We start from the raw sequence: 12,154 nt of genomic DNA on the forward strand, positions 1-12,154 counted from the left end.
GCTATGCGATTATTTACTACGCCCTTATTTTTTGAACTCCGGATCATTTATTATAGGAGCAAGTTTTTTGACAGGAAATAATTTAACAGCTTACATTTCACGTGGCTCCAGTTATTCGTAATAGCGACACTTGATGTCACCTGCGTCGTATGTCTATTTTGTCTGGAAAAACAAATCGAGCTCCTAAACATAGAGTGGAGGTGTTATACAATTCAAGGACCGTGCCAATTAAGATAATTTACACATCTCTCTGTATACATACGTATATATAATTTTGATAAATTTCCATTGATGAACATGACTCTATTGGCACGACAAAATGTTCATGAGAACATCTCATGGAACGTCACATTGATTGTCTCGATGTAAAAAAAAAGCATACATAGCAAGATGTTCGAGAGAACGTCATCAAAGTGTTTAATGCAACAGTGTGTGAAGAGATGTCGGTGAGGTGTCAGGTAAACATCATATCAAAACTATATATATAAGTACACATGTTTTACTAATTAAATTTGGTGTGGTGGTGAAACCTTTTATAATTCTCAACTACATTTTTCTTTACATTTTATTTTATTTTCTGCTATTTCAATTTCAAAAACTAATAACTTTTATTTAAAAAAAACAATTTCATTTTTTGAATTTTCTACGAAAACACAATGCACCAGAATCCACTAGTACATATAATCATATTTAATTAGTCTTCGCATCAATATCAATACAGACAAATATAAGTTTCACTTACTTGAACCTGATGACAACTATCTCCAATCAACTATTTTGTAAGAAAGATGAAATGGATTGGATATATTATAAATTGCGAATAATAACAACAATAATAATAATGGAAAGATATGATTTTTCATCATGTATGTCTGCGTTTTTAGATTTTAGTATGTTATCATATTTTAGTTTTAGTCGTTTATATATTTTTTTTAAAATTTTAGTCATTTTCCACATGATGCTAATATGATTCCGACTTGACGTTGACATATTTAATACCAAGTTAGCATTGAAATTACAAAAAAATAAACATCAAATACACATGACTAAATCTGAAAATTTTCAACATAGTGAACCAAAATCGTAAAATGACAATATATATGATCAAAATAATAATGATATCATTGAACAACTTGAATATGCGAGTATAGTTAATATTGTTATTCCCAAAACAAAATAAGAATATTATAATCTAAGTGATTATTTAAAAGATTTCAGTAATATCATATATTTGTACCGGTATATAACAACTAATTTATAAATTATAGTTTTAGTTTTAGTTTTTTAAGAAAAAAACGTTCATTCTATTCTAACTTATAAATGAACTTACTTAAATTGTTCACTATATGCTAAAATTTAAATTGATTGAACAATATATATATATATATATATATATATATATATATATAAATTAATTCATTTTGGACTCACTTAAGCTAGGTGCATTATGAGAATCGAGGATCGAGAAAAGATGCCCAATAGGCATTGGATGCGATCACTAGCCTCAACAAAGCCCAATATTATTGGTTGGAAATTCATAAAAAAAATCGATATAATAATCCGGGAGTAAATATGAAAATGATTTTTTCTCAAATATACTCTTAAAAATTACGTACAAGGGAAAAAAGAAGAAGCTTAATCTTATTTTATTTATAATAAAAATCAAGATTTTCATCTCATTTAATTTCTACTACTCTACTTAAATTTTTGTCTAAAAATAATTAATGGTATATAATAAAAATAAATTGAGCTAACATTTATCAAAACAAGTAAGGCTCACTGAAAATCAACGAGTCTCATATGTATTGATAATCGTTCACTTTTAGATGAACATTTGGAGAAGTACCCCAAAGGTATGCTGAAACTCTTGGACATTCTAAAAAAATGAACATTCTTTTTAATAAGTTTAACATGAAAAAAAAAACAGGTAGAAAATATATTAGAGTTATATTGTTATCACTAAGTATAGTTTTTGGTAAAACGTCAAATATTTGATCCTACATCGAATTAGATAAATTGACGACAGACCAAGCTATTGTTTTTGATAGAACGGAAGACGCTTGATATTATATCGAATTACATAAATCGAGGATGCCCTAGATTTCCCTATGAAACCAATATTTGAAAAATTACTATTGACTTTGCGCAACGAATTCGTTGGATCGCAAAATTATTTGGATTAATTCTTTTCGCAAAACAATAGCCTCTGGCGTGCGTATATATTATATGACAAAAACTTGTATTATGAGACGTTCTCACGGGTCGTATTTTGTGAGACGGATTTCTTATTTGTATCAATGAAAATGTATTACTTTTTATGCTAAGAGTATTACTTTTTATTGTGAATATCGGTAGGGTTAATCCGTGATATCTACTCGTATTATATATATTCTTTGGAAAAAAATTCAATAAGGTAGGTTTTTGTTTATCTAATTTGTTGTTTTCTTGGAATACAACAAAAGATTTGCATAGTGCTCGCTAAGCATTGGTTTTTTTTTTCAAGTATCCATAAAATCTAATTGTACAATTAAGCACTAATTTCTTTGTGCTAAGTAATTAATTAATTAATTAATTACAAGAGCTGAAATTGGAGGGTATTGGCCAATAGCATATAAATAATATGAAAACATTAGAATATGTACAAGAAGTGGCCTTTGGATAATGTTAATTAATTACTCAAAAACCTAATTTTAACAAACTTAGTCTAGGTTAGGTTCTTCTCCGAAAGAGCAAAAAGAATTATATAATCCACTAAAGAAAGAGAGAAGTACGCAAATGATTCACTTTGTATATATATTTGATATCCAATCTCTATCCTTTAATTGAAGGTTTGTTTATTTTTATGCAAAAATTGATTGCAAATTGCAATTTTGATGGTTTATCTCGTTATGATTTTAGTTTTTATGTTGTCAATATTTAGTTTTACTTCTATATTTTTTAATTTTTGACAATTTTAGTTAATTTTTATACGATAGTGCTAAAGTGATAACGCAAAATTAAGTGCTAATCGATTATATGTGTGGAGATCTTACGTGACATTATGTCATCTGATTAGATAATGATGCGATAGTATGGAAAAACAATTTTAAAACAATAAAATATTTAAAATGGCGTAGGACATGATTTGAAGTCAACACATGGAAAAAACCTTTTTCAAACTAGACTGCAAATACGATAAATCAAATCAAACATATGTTATAACTCACATTCTCTCTATTCATAAAAAAAAAATTGTGTAACTCAATTTAAAATATTCGAGTCGGTTGAGTAGGTGAACATGAGATCAAATGATCACAAGTTCGATTATTTATACCAACATCAATGTGGTATGCAAGAGTTAGCCCAAAGGTTTATCCAATGTATATTGAAAGATAGATGTCGTGGGAAATACATGTTCCCAGGAAAATGAAATAAAATTTCCCCTTTTGTTTAGATAAGAGTTTGAGTGGAATTGTTCCATAATAATGTATTATTTGACCTCTTGAAATAAAATAATCAAGCTTTTGTTTTGCCACCATTAAAACTCTATATATGCACACAGTTCCCTGCACAGTACAAATTCTAGCTAGCTTTAACCTCTTCGCAGCCTTCACTTGTAATTGTATGAGTATTAGTACGTATATCAGTATATGGCTAGCTTGAATGTGTGGGTCTGCTTAATCTTGATCGCATTTTCTCTCCCGGTTTCTGAATCACGTTCCGTTCATCGATCGATATTATATCTTACGAGGCAGGCATGGCTTAATACTGCAAACGAAATTATCGACGAAAGGCTAACGAGGAGACGGCATACATCGGAAAATTGGTTCAAGGCAAATAGGGTTACTCCCGGTGGACCTGATCCGAAACATCATTAGCAACGTCTTTCTTGGAGCAAAACAGGTTTCGAATGGGTTTCGAGAGATAAAGTGATCCTTCTGGGAAGTTTTCTATAGTTATTATTATTTTTTTTTTAAAATGTTGAATATATTAAACGTATGAAAATTTTCCCTTTATTTGCACTCTTTCTGGTAAAATTAAGTACTTATTGTGATGTATTGGTGACACAAGAATGTTTAAAAATGGCTAGAGAAGGAATATTTTAGAATCATTGCAAGTGAATTGCCTTTGGTGTTGACTTTGCGTTTAGAACATGTTCAATGGTTAAAAGAGGTCGGTGAGATGAACTTCATGGCAAAGTCAATGTCTATGAATTCATCTCATGGTTTTGCGAGAGTTAGATAGTGTTAAAATATTAATTTTTATTTTGAAATATTAATTTTTTATTCTATTAAAAAAATTAATTAAGAACAAATGAAAATCCACGTAATTAAAAAAATAAATTAAAAGTACATATAATTAAAATGTAAGGCAAAAACTTGTCTGAGACGATTTCACGGGTCGTATTTGTAAGACAGATCTATTATTTGAGTCATCCATGAAAAAGTATTACTTTTTAATTATGCTAAGATCACTTTTTATTGTGAATATCGGTAAGATTGACCAGTCTCACAAATTAAGATCCGTGAGACGGTCTCACATGAGACCCACTCAGAATGTAAAAAGTGTGTAGAAAAGATAGATGAAAAAAAAGGCAAAAACTTGTGTGAGACGGATCTCTTATTTGGGACACCCATGAAAAAATATTACTTTTTATGCTAAGAGTATTACTTTTTATTGTGAATATGGGTAGGATTGACCCGTCTCACGGATTATGACCCGTGAGACGGCATCAAATGAGACTCACTCGAAAAAAAATTACGGAAAATCCCAAAAACTCCTTTTCTTTTTTAATTTTTGGTATTAGTTTTAATTTTTATTAAATATTTGAATTATTTAAATATTTTAAAGAAATAAAATAAACGTGTAGCAGACTTCATCGAGTGGAGAGAATCCGCGAGAGGCCACCTGCACCGTCGTGCGAGGATTGCTTCCTCGCACGATTATCTCGCCCCTTGAATTGAAATGGGGCTTGGTTATTCCGAAGGCATTTCAGTTGGGGGAACTCCATCGATACTTCTTTCGTAGTATGTTTAGTAAAAACAACTCTTTTTAAATTTAGATCTCTTTGGAGAGAGAATTTCCATGTTATTGGATATCTTCTTTTTTCCGAGAACGTCATTCCCTTATGTCGTGTCCTAGGAGTAACACCTGACGACATGACCTCTAAAGTCGATTAATTTTTTGAAAGTAGAGTCTAATCTTAGTACATGTCCGGTACAATCTATTTTGTCATCTCACTCCTATGATTCAACTTCTCTTTGCGATCTAGCTCGGTGCTCCATAAATCAACTCTTCTCGGAATCCGGGGTTAGTGAGAGGACTAACTCTAAAAAAAAAGACTCCTTTTGAAAAAGAAATTATAAATATCGAACATAAAAAAATGTTCTTTTCCCAGCACGGGACAAAGAATAAAGGTCCAAAACTATCAAATTCCCTGCAACTCAAAACTTAATATTTCAAGAGAAATGGCAACATCACAAAATTGGTCGCATTTCGCTCAATTTATTTTTATTCACTCAGGTACGTTAAGTACTGACTTAACACTTTGTTAATTGTCCCACATCGGTTGGATAAATAACCTTTGAGTGGCATATAATGGTTTGGACAATCCTCTCCCTTTGAGCTAGCTTTTGGGGTTGAGTTAGGTCCAAGTTCCAATTTTAACATGGTATCAGAGCCCGGGTTCCACCGTTATGTGTTGGACTGCCTATAATTAGGTCACCCGTTCTACCCATAATTGGGTTATTTGTAAACTCCACGTTCCAGATGTTCATTCCTGGGCGTGAGAGGAGTGTGTTAATTGTCCCACATCAGTTGGATAAATAACCTTTGAGTGTCATATATTGGCTTGGACAATCCTCCCCCATTGAGCTAGCTTTTGGGGTTGAGTTAGGTCCAAGTTTCAATTGACATATATTGGCTTGGACAATCTTCCCCCCTTGAGCTAGCTTTTGGAGTTGAGTTAGGTTCAAGTTCCAATCTTAACATGGTATCAGAGCCCGGGTTCCACTGTTATGTGTTGAACTGCCTATAATTAGGCCACCCGTTCTGCCCATAATTGGGTCATTTGTAAACTCCACGCTCCAGATATTCATTCCTGGGCGTGATAGGGGTGTGTTAATTGTCCCACATCGGTTGGATAAATACACTTTGAGTGGCATATATTGGCTTGGACAATCTTCCCCCCTTGAACTAGCTTTTGGGGTTGAGTTAGGTCCAAGTTCCAATTTTAACACACTTAGTGCTTTTTTTCTAAAAAAAATTATTATTATTATTATTATTATTCAGCATTAAGCATTTAATCTATATTAAACCAATTTGAATGTTACGGTATACAATTTTATTACTATCAGATACTCTTATTTTATTTAATGTAATATTAAAAAAAACGCTGACACAAAGTTATCTCAAACTTTTTTTATTTAATTATATGTAAGTTTCCCTAAAACTTTTTTTAGCAAATATTTTTTTTGAGGTTATAAATTGTCAGACATTTTATAAATTATGTTAAAAAGTTTAGAAGTTCAGTCAAAGATTCTCTTTATATATCTTTAAAATCTCTCGAATCTCTGAGGATTTTTGTATTTCTAGTTGTCTCAAGTGTAACTCGGTTCAACTCTTTTAGGACTGCAATTTTATATTTTTCATTTTTAGTTTTGTTATCTCGAAATTTTAAGTCTTTACGCAATAACTTGCAAGTTTTTTCGAATTAAGTTTTTTTACGACCGAAACCCTACTCGACCACCAAAAAATGTCCAGTTGTTAATAGGATACGTTAAATTTAAAATTGGGGATCATGGTTTTTGGAAGGAAGAATAACTTAAATGGCTCAACCCTAAATTCCAACTGCACATAAAATATTAAAATTAAACCTACAAAAATCCACATCATTAAAGTTATAGCTCTAATAAAATTCAACAAAAATTATTTCCCCAAACAACCCCACAAAAAATTTTGGATCCCCTTTCATCTCGAGTCCCACAAATCCTAGTCAAACTGATTCAAGGAAATCGATGAAACAGACTCCCCCAAAATTGAATGGTAGCAACTATGCTTTGTTTGAGTGATTATTGAAGTTATATCTTTATAATTTTGTGACTTATTGTATTGGATGATGTTTTTGTACTTTTCTTGGTTCGATTATGGTGCATGAAACGTTTGACTTCTCTATCAAGAAGATGAAATTATTACACTTTAATAATATTTCCCAATAATTACACTGCATTACTTGTAATCAATAAAAATTAAACGCGTGACTTTAGTTTTGATACCATTTGTAAGACCGATCGTTGAAATATAATACACGCAATAAAAAAACATTAATCATTCGTTAGTTATTAGTGAAATCCTGAAAATATCCTAAACAAAATATAGCTGTCAAATAAATTTTCAAATTTGTGGCTGTTGTCAAAAGGTAGTGACAATGTCATGCGCTGAATAATTAGTTAATTAAAAATTTGACAATAATATATAAATAAATAATACTGAAAAAATTGATATTTATACTATATTTTATTTGATATATAAAATCACGGCTGGAGACAAATAATCAGAAATGGATAACATTGATATTAGCTTGACAGCTGTGATAGTTGACTAACTATGATTAGTTAAATAAAGAGTTGGTAAACTATTACATAACACAAGATTCATTCAATCCATCTTTGTCTCCCATGGCCGCTGTTTATGCCGCGCTTCTTTCCCTTGCTCGATCGTTGCGCCAGATTTTGGATCTTGAACAGTATATCGATCCTCTTCACAAAGAAAGAATTGTTTCCCTCCATGAAAATGTTAATTTTATCATCAATTTCCTCGAAGATTATTCAGACAAGTGCTGTGACGGAACACTTGATCTTGTGGGAAATGGAATCAGAAAAGCTTCATTTGAAGCGCAAGATTTCATGGATTCGTATATGTGTTCCATACCAAAAAACAACAGTACTCATTCGAGTTCATCAGAGGCTAATTGCGACAAAGTCATGAACTTGGATCGAGACCTAAACATGGCGCTTGAAAGAATCAATTTTATCTTGGAAGAGTCGATAAAGATGAACAACGGCACGGCAGAAGATGTCCGATCCAGAACTTGTTCTTCTCTTGTTGACCATCCATCTACACTCAAAACCACTACCAGAAACATTATTGTAGGACTTGATGATGACTTGAACAAAATCAAAGAACGGTTGTACGAATCTTCAGCTACGCTCCGAATTATCCCAATTGTTGGGATGGGAGGAATCGGGAAGACGACTCTAGCTAGAAGAGCTTATGAAGATTTGCTTCGTACTCAACACTTCGACTTTTGTTCATGGATTACAGTGTCTGCAGAGTATAAAAGAAGAGAGATGCTTTCAGTGTTACTTCAGAAATCCGAAAAGGAGCTATCTGGTCAAAGTGATGAGAAATTGAAAACGCTGGTGTACCAACATCTTATGGGTAGGCGATATCTCGTTGTGATTGATGATATATGGAGTACCAAGGTTTGGGATGATTTGAGGGTGATATTTCCGGACGATGGTAGTGGAAGTCGAATCTTATTAACCACTAGGCTATCAGATGTTGCTATTTACGCAGGATGTTCTAGTGATCTACTCCACCAAATGGATTTTTTGAACAAGGATCAAAGTTGGAAACTACTTCAAGAAATGATTTTTGGACAAGAATCTTGTCCTCTCCATCTGGAGGAAATCGGAAAGAAGATTGCTATAAATTGTGGGGGACTTCCGCTCACGATTGTAGTGGTTGCAGGGCTCATTTCTATAGGCAACATGAGAGAAGAAGTGTGGGAAAATATTTCGAAAAATATAAGTTCAATGGAACCGACAGTTGAGTTGCAATGCTCAAAGGTAATATGTTTGAGTTATGATCGTTTACCTCTTTGGCTAAAGCCATGTTTTCTCTATATCACAGCTTTCCCAGAAGACTCGAAAGTCAATGTTTCCGAGCTTATCAATTTGTGGGTTGCAGAGGGATTTCTTAAACCAAGTGATCGCTTTAGCTACTTGGAAGACGTGGGAGAACGATACTTGGAGGATCTTGTGAATAAAAATCTGATCTTAGTCAAAAAAGGGAGGGATGGGAAACCTGAATCTGTTGGAATGCATGATCTGTTGAGGGAGATTTGTATAACAAAAGCTGAAGAAGAGGGTTTTTTTCACCACATCTCATCCAAAAAGAATGCCTGGAAAGATGTAGCAGAGAATCCAAATCGTCGGATAAGTATTCATTGCACACAGGATTTTCATGAATGGCAAATACAAGATTCAAGCATACGTTCAGTTCTACTTTTCTCCAAGAAAAATTCAGAATCAAGATTATCTCTAAGTTGCAGGCAACTAAGTATCTTGGATGCATCCAACATAACTTGGCCGAATTTCTCAGATGTAATCTCAACATTTATCAATTTAAGGTACATTGCTTTTGCTCTAAATGATATATCCTGCCCCCATGGATTTCCGGCCTCAATATCCAAACTCCCCTATCTCGAGACTATAATTGCTTTTGTATCTTCCTTGGGACGATTGCAAGTACCCTACGAAATTTGGGAGATGCCAAAGTTAAGGCATTTGACCATGAACGATCGATTTCACTTATCATACCCCTCTGACATAGGAGTAGTTCACAAGACTGGTATACAAACACTTGGCACGGTGATCAATTTTAGATTTACTGAAGAAGTTATTGAAAAACTTGTGAATTTAAAAAGTTTGAAAGTTTTTTTTGCTGTCTATGATGGTCGTTGGGATTATTTGAATCTTAACAATCTTTTCCGTCTACAAAACCTTGAAGTACTAAGAGTCACAATGCAGAGCGTGCCTTACTTAAGGATTTGGACTTATGCTTTTCCGATCAGTCTAAAAAAGTTGAGTCTAGTGTTGGTTAACTTTCCTTGGGAAAATATGGCCATAATTGGATCACTCCCAAATCTTCAAATGCTTGAGATGATGGGTATTTTACTCACCGACGATTCCGAGTGGACGCCAATGGAAGGCCAATTTCTTAGCCTCAAGCATTTTCAATCTACATTTGATGACTTGGTGAAGTGGGAAGTTGAAAAAGAGCACTTCCCATGCCTTGAAAGCTTGATTTTCTGTCATGCACAGTCGATTGATGAGATTCCTAGTGGCATAGGAGAAATAGATTCACTTCAGCTCATTGAGTTACGGTATTGTCAAGAATCCTTAGTGAATTCGGCAAAGAAAATCGAGGAGCAGCAACGTGAAAATGGAAATGATTCTTTTGAAGTTCTTGTTATTCGTTAGAATAATAAAACTTTTTTGTTTGAACAATTATTGTGGTTGCAGTTGAGAAAAGAAATTGAAAGAATGATGGTTTGGTACTAACTATGAGATTCAACGCTTTTCTAAAAAAAATTAGGATTCACCATCGTTATTTTTTTTATGTGCTCTGGGTAAACTTAAAGAAACCGAGCACTCTTTGAGATGCATTGCATTTGCTGCTACGATATACCAGGCATGGAGATTAAAAAACCGAGTACTATTTGAGAATGAGATATCAGATTTGGGTCAGACGATTAGAAAGATCATGATACATATTTTTCATTGCTTTTTAGTGATGCACTTTATTGTATGGATTTATGATTTTAATTACTACATTATGCTTGTTGTTCAATTCCTGTGGATATCCAATGTAGTTGTACTGTAAATATATTTTTACCTATTTAATGGAATATCATTTTCGTTAAGGAAAAAAAAGAACCAAGTTCTATCCTACAAACCATGTTTATTTTCTTTTTTTTAACACTCAAAATATTGTAAAAGATATCATTTTATTAATAAAAAAATATTGTATAAATCAAATTTCGTATCATCTCACAACAATAAAAGCCAATGATAGCATATAAAAAATATTTAAAAAACTGAAATTATTAGCAATTCCATTCATTAACGGAAAATGAATTATTGTTCTGCATAGACCTGAATGTTAATGAACCAAACTGAAAATTTTGTTCTTTACATGCAATTGCTTTTCTTTAACTCAGATGTTTAAAATTTTCGATAATGTATTTTAAGAGAATAATTTTCACATTTTTTAAAAGTAAAAATCATTTTGATACACAAACTATTGAAAAATAGCAAAATGATACATGAAATATTGTAAATGACTTTATTAATATATGATCCGGCTAAAAAATCAATTTTACCATTAATTTAAATTATTTTAAATCCAATTATAACATTTTTTTATTTCGATGTTATTTTGTTGATTAATTTATTTAAACAAATATTATGACAAATAAGTATCATACTCTTTGAACTAAACCATAATTATGATGGCACATGAAAAATCGCACTTGTTGTATCGAAAATTTCTGCGTTTGATTTAGACATTTCTGATATGTTTCGTGGTTTTCAACTTCTACTATAATTTTTAGAGTATATTAAATTTTTTTACAAATTATAGCAAAAATTTTAAGTTTAACCACCAGAGAAAAAACCATATCACATAGCGGGTAATTACATAACATAAATAAACAGTTTTATTTCTTTGTTTTTATTAATTTCCTAATATCTCATACCCTTAAAAGCACAAACTAAATTTATATATATCCCACAACAATATAAAGTTCACGACCTTAACGTTTGGAGGAGTAGTTGTAACAGCGCATAAGATTTTATCCAATGTTTTGTGCGATCAGTCAATCCGATCTATTTTAAAATGAAATGTAATATATTAATCATAAAAATAATATTTTTCATGAATCGCATTTGATCGTAGAACCGTCTCACAAAATTTACTCATAAGACGGTATCATAGGATTTTTTGTGAACTTAGATTATGATGCTTAAAATTTTAATTTATTTAGCGTTATAGTAATTACTTATCTATAATAATATAGTAAAACATATGGCGATTAATAATATCTAAAATGATATTTTTCCAAGACAAAAACTTGTGTGAAACGGTCTTACGGATCGTATTTTGTGAGACGGATCTCTTATTTGGGTCATCCATGAAAAAATATTATTTTTTATGCTAAGAGTATTACTTTTTGTTTTGAATATCGGTAGGGTTGACTCGTCTCACAGGTAAAGATTCGTGAGACCGTTTCACAAGAGATCAACTCTTTTTCCAATCACAATTTGGACCAATTTTCTATATTAATTCATTGTCTCTTAATGTCAAAAGTTAATAAGAAAAAAAATTCTAT

At 31.9% G+C, this 12,154-nt stretch overlaps 1 protein-coding gene across 1 annotated transcript; it reads left to right on the top strand.

Annotated features, from left to right (window-relative positions):
- The first annotated feature begins 7,629 nt into the window (after positions 1–7,629).
- LOC140838481 (putative late blight resistance protein homolog R1A-3) lies at positions 7,630–10,325 on the top strand. The gene has a single exon (XM_073204825.1). It carries the CDS (start codon positions 7,656–7,658, stop codon positions 10,242–10,244), a length of 2,589 nt encoding a protein of 862 aa, XP_073060926.1. The 5' UTR covers positions 7,630–7,655; the 3' UTR covers positions 10,245–10,325.
- The last annotated feature ends 1,829 nt before the right edge of the window (positions 10,326–12,154 follow it).

The sequence above is a fragment of the Primulina eburnea genome, chromosome 8, assembly GCF_022965805.1.
Source record: "Primulina eburnea isolate SZY01 chromosome 8, ASM2296580v1, whole genome shotgun sequence".
Taxonomy (NCBI): Eukaryota; Viridiplantae; Streptophyta; class Magnoliopsida; order Lamiales; family Gesneriaceae; genus Primulina; species Primulina eburnea.

What these genes read in the sequence shown, in the direction of transcription:
- LOC140838481 (XM_073204825.1), top strand. Translation starts at nt 7,656, where the DNA reads ATGGCCGCTGTTTATGCCGCGCTTCTTTCCCTTGCTCGATCGTTGCGC.